The 14,406-nt window shown below is 44.1% G+C and overlaps 1 protein-coding gene across 2 annotated transcripts in view; it reads left to right on the forward strand.

The window, feature by feature from the left end:
- The first annotated feature begins 2,168 nt into the window (after positions 1-2,168).
- TBC1D1 (TBC1 domain family member 1) overlaps positions 2,169-14,406 on the forward strand; it is a 72,689-nt gene continuing 60,451 nt past the window's right edge. For both annotated transcript variants that reach the window (XM_032224642.1, XM_032224640.1), the window contains exons 1-2: positions 2,169-2,214; positions 6,228-6,705. In XM_032224642.1, coding sequence (XP_032080533.1) covers positions 6,289-6,705 — 417 coding nt within the window. In that variant the 5' untranslated portion in view covers positions 2,169-2,214; positions 6,228-6,288. The remainder of the gene's footprint in view (positions 2,215-6,227; positions 6,706-14,406) is intronic.

Genomic DNA, 14,406 nt, shown 5'->3' on the forward strand with positions numbered 1-14,406 from the left:
GCAGCAAAGGAAGCCCAATAATTCCTCACATTCCTCCTCCTCTTTTCTTCTTCCTCCTCTGCCTCTCGTCCTCCTCCTCCCCCCCTTCTAGCACTGATGATGTGACCTAGCTGGGTCGTGAAAAGTCTCCCAGAAATGCCTGCTTGGTCACAGAGTCTAGTCAGTTTCTCACACTCTCAAATTCTCTTAAGCCTCCTGGGAAAATCCCCGGCTCGAAATAGCAGCTGAATGTAGACAGCCTAGAGGTCATGTTTTCCTCCAAACCCTGCCCCCACCCCCGTTGTTCTGCATACAACTTACATACGTGAGCTTCTGTGGGGGAAACCACTTCCTATCCTCGCAGAGAAAGCAGGCACTAAATGTTCAGGTTTGCAGATGCTGCTTCTACCATACTCCTTTTTTCAATCCGTTCCTTTAGGATTGCACCAAGTTCCTTCCTGGCTGAGAAGCAGTTTGGTCTAGTGGTTAGAGCACCCGGCGACTGTAGAAAGCAGCAGACTGTGAATTCCAGTCCTGCCTTAGGCATGAAAGACAGCTGAGTAATTCCTCTTGTCCTTATCCTTCCTCCTCCTCCTCCTTCTCTCCACAACACCTGCTCCCTTCTAGCACTGATGATGTTCCCTAGCTGGATAATGAAATGTCTGCAAGGAAATCACCAAGCTCAGAGAGCACTAAGGACCCATTTTCTTCCCCCTCCTCCTCCTTCCACCCCACTCCTTTCTAACACTGATGATGTTACTTAGTTGGGTCATGAAACACCTACAAGAAAATCACCAAACTCAGAGATCATTAAGGACCCCCACAGTCCTCCTCCTCCTCCTCCCCCCTGCAAATCCCACTCCCTTCTAACCCAGATGGTGTCACCTAGCTGGTTCATGAGACATCTGCAAGAAAACCACAAAACTCCACACATCCAGCATTGATGACGTTACCTGGTTGGGTTATGAAACATCTACAAGAAAAACACTAAGCTCAGAATGCACCAAGGACTTCCCATTCCTCCTCCTCCTCCTCCTCCTCCTCCTCCTCCTCCTCCTCCTCCTCCTCCATTCTAGCACTGATGATGTTACCTAGCTGGGTCATGTCTGCAAGAAAACCACAAAACTCAGATAGCACACACAACCCCATGGTCCTTTTCTAATGGAAGAGATGCACCAAAACATGTTGTAACCAGCTGATATACTTTTTTTTGATAATATATACCTGTGTTCCTTTCTTTTTTCTTTCTTTCTTTTTTTTTTTTTTAGGTTTCTCTTTTGATTTTTTCTTTTCCCACTGGTGTGGGCATGTATTGTTTAAGAAACAAAAATTATTATTATTATTATTTTTCCTATTTTTTTAAATAATAATTATAGTCAAATGAAAATGGATATATGATGATGGTGATATGTATGAATATCGAATTAACATGAATTATGTTTGTTGACTGTGGAAGAGATGCATAAAAGTCTATTTGTAACCAACTGATACACTTTCTATAGCATGTAAAGATGTTGTATTTGTTTTAAATTAAAAATTAAAAAATTTTAATAAAAAAAAAAGAAAAACACTAAGCTTAGAATGCACCAAGGACTTCCTCCTCCTCCTCCTCCCTTCTAGCACTGATGATGTTACCTAGCTGGGTCATGTCTGCAAGAAAACCACAAAACTCAGATAGCACACACAACCCCTTTTTTCCCCTCTTTTTTCCCCTCTTCTTCCCCTTCCTCCTCCTCCTCTCTGCAAACCCCACCCCCTTCTACCGGTAGCATTGATGACATTATGTAGTTGGGTCATGAAACATCTGCAAGAAAACCACCAAGGGAACACCAAGGGCTACTTCCTCCTCCTCCTCCTTCCCACTCCTCCTCTTCTTCTTCTTCCCCTCCCCCCCTTCTTCTTCTTCTTCTTCTTCTTCTTCTTCTTCTTCTTCTTCTTCTTCTTCCTCCTTCTCCTCCCTCTCCCTCCTCCTCCTCCCTGATGCTGTGACCTAGCTGGGTTACGAAACGTCTGCCAGACAAGCACCAGCCGGGACTCCACTCACCCACCCCTCCTGCCCTCCCCCCCCCCCGCCCAAGCGCTCCGGACGACCAGGGACCCTTCTATTTTACCACTCGCCTTCCCACCCACCCCCCCTCCAAGCCAGCGCCTGTCTTGCCCCGCCCCTCCCGGCCTTTGGGCTCCTCCCCCAGGAGGGGAGGAAGGAAGGCAGAGAGGAGCCGCAAGGCAGAGCAGGTAAGGCGGCGCGGGACCCCCCTTCCCGGCCAGGCGATGTCCTGGGAGAGCGCTCGGGGTCTCTAACCTCGCGGGTCGCCTCCCTTCGCCTCTTCTTGCAACCAGAGGGGAAGAGAGAGAGAGAGAGACGGACTTCTGCCTTCCTCCTCCTCCTCCTCCTCCTCCTCCTTTGCAAGCGGCTTCCCGCGACCCCGGGGAAGAATTGGGTAAGGGTCGCTTAGCTTGGCTTGTCAGCAAAGGGGGGGTGGGGCGCACGGGTGCAAATTCTCCCCCCTTCTCTCCCCTTCAAGTTGAGGCTGTGTCGTCCCAGTTTGCAAGGAACCCCGTTCTCACCTCGAAGAGAAGAGAGAAGGGGGGGGGGGGGAATTACGGCCAAGCCAGAGAAGCGAAAGTAGAACTTCTACTAGGAGAAATACGGGAAGCTGTTACGGTAGCTTGGAAAAGTCGGTGTTTCAAAGGGCTTTTTAGAATGGAATAGAATAGAATAGAATTGAATAGAATAGAATAGAAATAAGAGTAGGGTAGGGTTGAGTTGAGTTGGAATTAGGATTAATAGAAATGGAAATAATATAAATAGAATAGAATTAGAATTAATAGAATTAATAGAAATAGAATAGAATTATAATTAATAGAAATAATAGAAATAGAATTAGAATTAATAGAAATAATAGAAATAGAATAGAATAGAATTAATAGAAATAGAAATAATGGAATAGAATTAGAATTAGAATTAATAGAAATTAGGGGACTGGAGGCTAAAACATATAAAGAACAGTTGCAGGAACTGGGTGTGTCTAGTTTAATGAAAAGAAGGACTAGGGGAGACATGATAGCAGTCTTCCAATATCTCAGGGGTTGCCACAAAGAAGAGGGAGTCAAGCTATTCTCCAAGGCACCTGAGGGCAGAACAAGAAGCAATGGGTGGAAACTCATCAAGGAGAGAAGCAACTTAGAACTGAGGAGAAATTTCCTGACAGTTAGAATAATTGATCAGTGGAACAACTTGCCCCGAGAAGTTGTGAATGCTCCAACACTGGAAGTCTTTAAGAAGATGCTGGAAAAACCATTTGTCTGAAATGGTATAGGGTTTCCTGTCTAGACAGGGGATTGGACTAGAAGACCTCCAAGGTCCCTTCCAACTCTGTTATTCTATACTATCCTACACAGAAATTAGAAATAGAATAGAATTAGAATTAATAGAAATAGAAATAATAGAAATAGAATAGGATAGAATTAGAATTAAGGCCAAGTGTGATTGGACACACAAGGAATTTGGCTTCTGGCGCATATGCTCTCTCTACATTAAAAAAGTACATTCATTAAAAATCATAAGATACAACACTTAGTGATAGTCATAGATTACTAATAGGCAACCAAATCATATGCAAGTAGAGAGATATTTCATAATCAATGGACATTTTTATAGCAATTCGTGTCATCCCGAATGATACTTTGAAAGAGACTTCAGTTGAGTTTTTATTGTGATGTTTTTACCTGGTAGAGGTTAGACACAGATTAACAGAGTTGGAAGGGACCTTGTAGGTCATTTAGTCCAGCCCCTTTCCTGTGTCGAATTTCTTGTTTAAAAAAATTATTTTTTTAAAAAAAATGATGCATAAAACAATGAATTTACTTTTAAAAAAATGTTTTTTTTAAATGTAAATGCATAAAAAAATATGAATTTTAAAATGAATATATAATATAATAATATAATATAATAATATAATAATAATATAATATAATATAATATAATATAATATAATATAATATAATATAATATAATATAATATAATATAATATAATATAATATAATATACTATACTATACTATACTATACTATAATATAATATAATATAATATAATATAATATAATATAATATAATATAATATAATATAATATAATATATAAATTGCTAGCTGGGCTGATCTGAACTTGCATCATGTTTCTGAACGAAGAGGGCATACACATAAACACACACCCCTATGCAAAACTTGTGCCTGTGTGCGTGATGTCCTCCCTCCTGCCTAGGGATCTGTTGAGAAAAAGATCTCTTTGACATCCAGTAATCTGAAACCTGCACCTGCCGGCATGGGAGAAGGAATTCCAGAAGGACAGTGCGATCCCAGGAATGACTTATTTGGAAACATTGCAGGAGATAAATCCTTTATCCTTCGGCTCTGCTGTCTTTGAAGCCGGCAGAAGTTATAACTACACGGAGTTCTCGGACTTACACCAATTCATTTAGTGACCGTCATTTAATTGAGTTGCGAAAGAGTGGTGCGTTGGCCTAGAGGTGGCACTCTCGCCTCACAATCCGGAGGCTGTGAATTCGATCCTGGGTAGAGGCAGATATTTCTCTCCCTGGGCACTATGAGAATAGATCTGCTGAACAAAACTCCGCATCGGCGACATGAAAGGCATCTGGCCAGGAAACACTCAGCTCCATTCAGTTGCCCCAAACTCCATCCCGCAAGGGGTTAGGGGGTCTTTAAAAGAAGATGATTTGATTTAGTTAAGAATTTAGTGATGACACTGAAAAAAGTGACTTGTGACCACTTTTCACACTTTACGACCATTGCAGTATCTCCGTGGTCATGTGATCAAGATTCAGCCGCTTGGCGACTGGTTAACATTTATGACGGTGGCTGTGTCCCTGAAGGACATGCAATCCCCTTTTGCGACCTTCCAACAGGCAAGGTCAATGGGGAAGCCAGATTCACTTAACAACCCTGTGACTAACTTAACAACTGCAGCTTTTCACTTAACAACTGGGGCAAGAGAGCTCGTAAAATGGAGCAAAACTCACTTAAACAAGGTTTTGCTTAGCGACATAAATTTTGGGCTCTATTAGGCAGCCTGTATGTTGGATTTGCATTTGCCAAGCTCTGCAGGAAGAATATATATATACATACACACACACACACATACATACACATACATACATATATGTAATTAGTGTCACAACCGCTGGTATGCCCAAATATGGGAGAAGTCTACTGCTTCCATTCTCTGTCTATCGACTCGTCACAAGAGACCATCCAAACAGAAACCCAATATTTTTACTGTTGTCTTTGTTACATTTGTGTTGTATTTGTGCTGATAAATAAATAAAGGGAGACTAGTATAGATCTATTTCAAGCTATTTAGCTCTCATCAGCTAGCCATACCCTTCGAATCCCAGTAAGGATATGTCTAGCTGATGAGAGCTAAATAGCTTGAAATAGATTTATACTAGTCTTCCTTTATTTACATTTATTTATCAGCACAAATACAACATATATATATACACAAACACACACACACACACACACACACAAATACTGCATTCTTGGATATCAAAAGTCATTTTGCATTTCACTGCTGTAAAAAACACTTTTATTCTCCTTTGGTGGGGAAACAGAAATCAAATGAATTTAGACAAAACAGTTGGATACCCTAATAAGAGTGGTGTGGTGGCCTAGAGGTGGTGCTCTCGCCTCAGATAGAAGGCTGGCAGTTCGATCCTTGGTAGAGACAGATATTTCTCTCTCTCGGCACAATGAGACTATATCTGCTGAACAAAATTCCACACTGGTGACAGGAAGGGCATCCGGCCAGTAAACATTCAGCTCCACTCAGTTGCCCAGACTCCACTCCACAAGGGATTATGTGCTAATCATTTCCAACTCTAGGGGGCGGTGCTCATCTCCGTTTCAAAGCCGAAGAGCCAGCGCTGTCCAAAGACGTCTCCGTGGTCATGTGGCCGGCATGACTCAATGCCAAAGGCGCACGGAACGCTGTTCCCTTCCCACCAAAGGTGGTTCCTATTTTTCTACTTTCATTTTTACGTGCTTTCGAACAGCTAGGTTGGCAGAAGCTGGGACAAGTCATGGGAGCTCACTCCGTTACGTGGGGCTAGGGATTTGAACTGCGGAACTGCTGATCTTTCTGATGGACAGGATCAGCGTTTTAACCACTGAGCCACCCCGTGATTACATCAGCTAATAATTTTTTTTGTTTGTTTCCGTTTTAGAATTACAAGCCCGGCCAACCGATTGGGCTGAGGTACCCCCTTTCCCGTATTTTTTTAAAACATGGAAACTTTGTCGTTCAGCGTGAAAAACCCGGTGGCCTCTAATGACGGTTCGGTGGATTTCCGCCTTCAGCTGATCGGTTCCTTGCCGGTTCATTCTTTAACCACGATGCCCATGCTTCCTTGGATCGTAGCCCAGATCCGACAGCTCAGCATTCAGCCATTGAAGGAAGACCCCGATGGTAGCCGCATTCGGATCTATGTCTCACCGGCCAGGATACGGTGTGAAGGAGACGCGGGGGAAAACCAGCATTGGGATCCTTTGATTTGTTCCAGCCACTTTGAGTGTCGGCCTCAAGATGTCCACAAGCTGATTCACAACAGCCAGGATCCCAGTTACTTCGCCTGCCTGATCAGAGACGGGCCCCCCCATCAGCCAAGTATCTGCTACGTTTTCAAAGCCGAAGATCAAACCAAGGTAAGTGAATATTTGGGGGTTGGAGTAAAGCTAGGGGAGATGAGCAATCTCTTAGCACCGTAATGGCGAACCTATGGCACACGTGCCACACATGGCACGCGGAACCATTTATTAAGGTATGCAAGGCATTGCCCTGTCAGCTCCAGCAAGGATCCGCACGCTGGCCAGCTGACTTTGGCCTCCATTTTTGGCCGTTTTTCGCCCTCCAGAGGCTTCCCTGAATATATATATATATGCTATATTTGTGCTGATAAATAAATAAAGGGAGACTAGTATAGATCTATTTCAAGCTATTTAGCTCTCATCAGCTAGCCATACCCTTAGTGGGAATCGAACCTGGGCTGTATTACATATCAGGCAGATGTATTAGCCACTAAGCCACAGGCTCTCCTCCTTTATCAGCTAAGCCAGGGAAATAGGTATGTATTGTGTCACAACCCCTGGTATGCCCAAATATGGGAGGGAGCATACTTCCTCCCTTTTCTGTCTTTCGGCTCACCCTAGGAGCCATCCAGGCAGAAAGCCTTTATGTTGCCTTTATTACATGTGTGTTGTATTTGTACTGATAAATAAGAGCTAAATAGCTTGAAATAGATCTATACTAGTGCCCCTTTATTTATTTATCGGCACAAATGCAATACACATGTAACAAAGGCAACGTAAAAAAATGGCTTTCTACCTGGATGGCTCCTAGGGTGAGCCGAAGACAGAAAAGGAAAGAAGTATGCTCCCTCCCATATTTGGGCATAACAGGGGTTGTGACGCAATACATAGATACGTACGTACGTATACACGTACGTACGTACATCAATGCGTGAAAAGTGTGGCACCTGGGTGATAATACATTCTAATGCAAATAAAACTAATAAAATTAATCATAATTCTTACATTCAACCAACTTGCATATTTCTAATAGTAATAGATAATTATATTAAGTTGCAGTCTGTCATTATTCAATTATTCCATGTTTTCACTTGTTAATGCTCTTATTTTACTTTATAAAAATATATTACATTGATATTCTCCCTTTCTCTTATGTCTATCTCTTATTCTAACTTAATTATATCATCCTTTATTAAAAGACGTTTTCTTTCTATCCTACCTAACTTCTAATCATGTCACCTACCTAAAAAAGGAAGGAAGAGAGAGAGAGAAAAAGAAAAGCAAATCAGAGCAATAACCATAAAACCATTCAAAAAAAATCACCTATCCATCGTCTCTTGCCCGCTTCAGTACTTTAATTGCTATGTTTTTTTAGACTTGTCTCCCATGTTTCTCTCTTGGATTTTTGTCTCTGTCTGCATATATTTTTTGGCTGTTCAATCTAGGTATTTATCCCATCTCTACCTTCTTCCACTGCCTAGTTTCCAAAATTTCTGCCCACGCCTCTTATCTTCCTTTCAAAATTATCTTCCTGTGTCTCCAATTCTCTTTTCAACTCTCTTAATATATTTTCCCCCTGATTTAATTCATCAGTCACTGTTATTCTCCAGTTTTTCGGCTCAGTCTTGTCCTCCATTTCTACTGTTAGCTCCTCCCTTTCCTGGGCGCCTTGGTCTTTACTCATCATCCCTTCAGTGGTGGGTTTCAAAAATTGTTCGAACCTACTCTGTAGGTGTGGCCTCCTTTGTGGCAGTGGCTTGCCGCCCATGTGACCGGATATGAAGATGCCGACGACACTTCTCGGAACCACCTTAAATGAACTCACACACAGCACCGGCATGCATAAGAATAGGATGTAAACTTGTTTTTTAAAAGGCATCTTTGGTTTGCGTTAAAACAACTTCAACACACGCAATGTTCTGATTGCACCACAAATGCAGTAGTCATCCTTACCTTTCACAGAGGCACTGAGTTTTATAAATATGAGCATGATAGTGTGGAATAATCATATCCAAGGACCAGTGGTGGGTTTCAAACAATTTTGGAACCTCTTCTGTAGGTGTGGCCTGCTCTCCGGGTCCACTGGTGGAACCTCTTCTAACTGGTTCGGTAGATTTGACGAACCGGTTCTACCGAATAGGTGCGAACTGGTAGGAATTCACTTCTGCATCCCTTGTATAGTATTTTCCATTTTTTCCCCGCCATCTTCTTAAATCCACTCTCCATGATGTCCTTTGTGTTTTGAAAGATGAACGCCTTGCATCGGCTTTTTTGGCTGCCACCACACACGGTTGGCTCATGTTTAAGTGGTTGTCCACTAAGACTCCAAAATCCCTCTCACAGTCACTGCTATTAAGCCAGGTTTCACCCAGTCTGTGTGTGTGCTTTTGGTTTTTCTTACCTAAGTAAAAGACTTTACTTTTCTTTACGCTGAATTTCATTTTGTTAGATAGGGCCCAGTGTTCAAATCTGTCAAGATCCATCTGCATCTTGAGCCTATCATCTATTGGCTATTCCTGCCAGCTTAGTATCAAATGATGATCTGAACCAAAAGGCTTTCTGAAGTGATCAAGGACCATAAGCAAGGCTTGAATATTAGAAAATAGAATAATAGAGTTGGAAGCAGGGGTGAAATTCAACAGGTTCTGACAGGTTCTGGAGAACCGGTAGCGGAAATTTTGAGTAGTTCGGAGAACCGGCAAATACCACCTCTGGCTGGCCCCAGAGTGGGGTGGGAATGGAGATTTTGCAGTATCCTTCCCCTGGAGTGGGGAGGGAATGGAGGTTTTGCAGTATCCTTCCCCTGGAGTGGGGAGGAAATGGAGGTTTTGCAGTATCCTTCCCCTGGAGTGGGGAGGGAATAGAGATTTTACAGTATCCTTCCCCTGGAGTGGGGAGGAAATGGAGATTTTACAGTATCCTTCCCCTGGAGTGGGGAGGAAATGGAGGTTTTGCAGTATCCTTCCCCTGGAGTGGGGAGGGAATAGAGATTTTACAGTATCCTTCCCCTGGAGTGGGGAGGGAATGGAGGTTTTGCAGTATCCTTCCCCTGGAGTGGGGAGGGAATAGAGATTTTACAGTATCCTTCCCCTGGAGTGGGGAGGGAATGGAGGTTTTGCAGTATCCTTCCCCTGGAGTGGGGAGGGAATAGAGATTTTACAGTATCCTTCCCCTGGGGTGGGGAGGGAATGGGGATTTTGCTGAACAGCCATTTATCTGGAAGGATACAGGGTCTCCTGCATGAGCAGGGGGTTGGACTAGAAGACCTCCAAGGTCCCTTCCAACTCTGTTGTTCTATGCTCTGTCTGAACTGATCTGTTTTGCCGCTTTCTACACACAGAAGCGGCAATACGCACAACTTTTCCCGCTGTCCTTCTCCTTACCGTTCTCTCACATGCTCAAATAGAGTTGCGGAGTTATATTTAACATTTTGAAGGATTTTAGATCCAGGAAAAACATCCACCCATGAGGATTTCTGCAGACTGACAGCTCGAAGGCTTCAAAAACTACACCTAATCCCCCAGGACCGTGACCTAAAATACGATCCGTGCTTCTCCGGCGTCCTATTAATAGAGAAAGAGATTCCTTTTAAAACAAACAACACACAACAGTGTATGTGCTGTGTCGTGTCTCTCTGGAGCCCGCTGAGCGAGCTTTCACTCTCTTTAGGAGAGGCATGTGGGGAAAAAAAAGAAAATAACTTGAATTCAGAACCATAAGATGGACCATCTCGAATGAATTGTCACATGTTGGTCCCTGGCCAACACGTGTGTTCACTTCCGCAATCAGAGTCTCTTCTTTGAGAGATAAATTTGTGGAAGTGGGTTGAACACACATCTCTTACGATGCTTTAAATACCGCAACGATAGGATGCTTCATATTTCATATACTTTAGCAATCCAGGAGCATCTTTAAGAACAAGGAGCAGCTTGGCAATTCTCTCTCTTTCCACCAAGTTTTATCTTGTCAACTTCCTGTTGCCGACATTCTTGTATTCCTTCTACTGTAGTAATTTCTCCTTGCAGCCACAGGGTGGAGCTCTGTCATAGAGAAGAACTGAGCTGTCCACCTTGCTTAGTACGGTATGTTGGGTGCACAGATAAAACATAGAATCGTAAGGCTGGAAGGGAGATCCTCTAGTCCAGGGGTCGGCAAAGTGCAGCTCTGGAGCCGCATGTGGCTCTTTCATCCTTCTGCTGCGGCTCCCTGTCACCGGTCAGCTCTACAATTGATAGGTTAGGACAGGTAGAGGAAAAAGGATGCTGTGCTAGGAGGAGACTCTATGGTGGGGGAACCGGATTTCCAGTTGGTAGAGGAAAAAGGACGCCGCGCTAGGAGGAGACTCTATGGTGAGGGAACCGGATTTCCAGTTGGTAGAGGAAAAAGGACGCTGTGCTAGGAGGAGACTCTATGGTGGGGGAACCGGATTTCCAGTTGGTAGAGGAAAAAGGACGCCGCGCTAGGAGGAGACTCTATGGTGAGGGAACCGGATTTCCAGTTGGTAGAGGAAAAAGGACGCCGTGCTAGGAGGAGACTCTATAGTAGGGGAACCAGATTTCCAGTTGCTAGAGGAAAAAGGACGCCGTGCTAGGAGGAGACTCTATAGTGGGGGAACCGGCTTTCCAGTTGGTAGAGGAAAAAGGACGCCGCGCTAGGAGGAGACTCTATAGTGGGGAAACCGGATTTCCAGTTGGTAGAGGAATAAGGACACCGCGCTAGGAGGAGACTCTATGGTGGGGGAACCGGATTTCCAGTTGGTAGAGGAAAAAGGACGCCGCGCTAGGAGGAGACTCTATGGTGGGGGAACCGGATTTCCAGTTGGTAGAGGAAAAAGGATGCCATGCTAGGAGGAGACTCTATGGTGGGGGAACCAGATTTCCGGTCGGCTCCAGGATTGAATGGGGGGGGGGGGGCTTCCGGTTAGGACCTTTGTGGCTCTTTGAGCGTTTGACTTCAGCTCCCAGAATTCCTCAACCAGAAGCCCACAAGTGAGAGAGATCTTGGAGTCTTAGTGGACAACGAGTTGAATATGAGGCTAAAAGTATGTGGCAACAGCCTCAAAAGCCAAGGCAATCCTAAGTTGCATTAACAGAGGAATACAATCAAGATCAAGTGGGAAATTAATGCCACTCTATAAAGCCTTAGTAAGACCATAGCTAGAGTATTGCATCCAATTTTGGTCATCACACTATAAAAAAGATGTGGAGACTCTGGAAAGCGTGCAGAGAAGAGCAACCAAGATGATGAGGGGACTGGAGGCTAAAACATATGATGGAATGGTTGCAGGAACTGGGCATGTCTAGTCTAGTGAAGAGAAGGACCAGGGGAGACATGATAGCAGTCTTCCAATATCTCAGGGGTTGCCACAAAGAAGAGGGAGTCAAGCTATTCTCCCAAGCCCCTGAGGGCAGGACAAGAAGCAATGGGTGGAAACTAATCAAGGAGAGAAGCAACTTAGAAATAAGGAGAAATTTCCTGATCGTGGGAACAGTTAATCAGTGGAACAACTTGCCTCCAGAAGTTGTAAATGCTCCAACACGAGGTTTTTAAAGAAGCGATTGGACAATCATTTGACTGGGATGGTGTAGGGTTTCCTGCCGAGCAGGGGGTTGGACTAGAAGACCTCCAAGGTCCCTTCCAACTCTGTTATTCTGTCTCCTCCTCTGCTAGCCCCCTTCTCCTTTGACCTTCCATCTTTCCCAAAGGAGTCTTCTCCAAGAGGTCCTTTCTTCTCGTTCGGTGGCCAAAGTCCTTGAGCTTCAGCTTCGGTATCTGTCTTTCCCAAGAACACTGGAGGATGTGATTTGATTCCCTTTTTGTAATTTCTACCGTGGATGAAAATTGGTATTTTCAAGTCAACGCTTGCTCGTATGTTAATTTGAAAATGTTCATCGGTCTGTTTGCACCGACTGGTATCTTAGTCAAACTTTATTGAGATGTACATCAAGACATTCCCTTGTTAGGCATCCGGTTTTCATCATATACTTTTCAACTGGTTCTCCCACCACCACCTTTCATTTTAAAACATTTGGCTTTCAATACATGTCCAGAAGGGACGTGGAGGCTCAGTGGCTAAGACACTGACCTTGTCAATCAGAAAGGCCAGCAGTTTGGCGGTTCGAATCCCCAGCGCCACGTAACGGAGTGAGCTCCCGTGACTTGTCCCAGCTTCTGCCAACCTAGAAGTTCAAAAGCACGTTAAAAAAATGCAGGTAGAAAAATAGGAACCACCTTTGGTGCGAAGGTCACAGCCTTCCATGCACCTTCGGCGTTGAGTCATGCCAGCCACATGACCACGGAGACATCTTCGGACAGCGCTGGCTCTTCAGCTTAGAAACGGAGATAAGCATCGCCCCCTAGAGTTGGGAACGAGTAGCACATATGCGTGAGGGGAACCTTTACCTTTACATGTACAGAATTGGACTTTGAAAAGAACCCAGCTTTGATAGCCATGGGTGAAACAAGCAGTGGGAAATGGGTTGGGTGTGGGATCGCAATTAAAAATGCAGTGGAGGTCTCCCATAGCTCTATTCATCATTTTTTAAATTCTCTGCTGATGTGATTGGCTTTCGCCTGTCTTCTGCCAACATAAACAGGGCCGATGCTTGCAAAGGTTTCCAGTTGCAATCTACGTCTGAAGCATTTCTTTCAGTTTGGCCAGGAATCAGAAGTTGTTTCATTGGCTTTTATAAAAATAGCTGCAGGCATGTGGGACACTCTGTCAGTGGTGCATATTTAAAAATATTGGTTATAGCTTTGGAGTTAATGCATAGTGATTCTCATACAGTTGCAAGGCTTTGTAAATGTTGGGACCGAGAACATTTGCAAATGTTCTGACCCAAAAGCATGAAGCAAACTCCTAGTCCCTTTTATTAATTTACTGTGAATTCTGCTCCTTCGCCTCCAGCAAAGTCTTTCAAAGGAGGATTTACAGTCACAGACTTTATCTGGCTTGGAGAGCTGCCAGGCCGAGATCTGCAAAATTTGGCAAGGAGTCTCGGAGAGTCAGGAACCAATTAAGCGAACTAATTGTCTCCTGCAAACTCCACTCCCCTTTTGCTCCTCTTTATTTCCTCTGGAAGGGGCCATTCATCATCCACCATCAAGATGAAGATCACCTGAAGTGTTAATACCTAGTCTAGTGAAGAGAAGGACCAGGGGAGACAGGATAACGATCTTCCAATATTTGAGGGACTGCCACAGAGAAAGAGTGGGGCCAAGCTATTTCCCAAAGCACCCGAAGGCCAGACAAGGAAGAATGGATGGAAACTGACCAAGGAGAGATTCAATCTAGAAATAAGGAGAAATTTTATGTCAGTGAGAACAATCAACCCATGGAACAGAAGTTGCCTTCGGAAGTTGCAGGAGCTTCATCCCGGGAAGATTTCCAGAAGACACTGGACTGCCCTCTGTCAGAAATGGTGCTTGGGCAGGGGGTTGGACTAGATGACCTACAAGATCCCTTCCAACTCTGTTATTATTCTGTTATTCAGAGGTTGTGGGAGCTCCGTCCCTGGAAGCTTTCAAGAAGAGACTGGACTGCCCTCTGTCAGAAATGGTATAGGCAGGGTCTCCTGCTTGGGCAGGGGGTTGGACTAGATGACCTACAAGGTCCCTTCCAGCTCTGTTATTCTATTCTGTTACTCTGTTAAGTCTTAAAGCTGGTAAGTTTGGAGAGCCCTGGTCCAAGCCAAAACAAATATCTGATATGGTCGTAACATTGGCTTCCATGGCTCGCTATAGTTAGCTTATTTGGCCAACTCTACAACTGAACCATTAAACCACAAAGCTGCTGGGAAAAACCTACAGGTGGTTCTT

Source organism: Thamnophis elegans, chromosome 9 (genome assembly GCF_009769535.1).
Source record: "Thamnophis elegans isolate rThaEle1 chromosome 9, rThaEle1.pri, whole genome shotgun sequence".
NCBI lineage: Eukaryota > Metazoa > Chordata > Lepidosauria > Squamata > Colubridae > Thamnophis > Thamnophis elegans.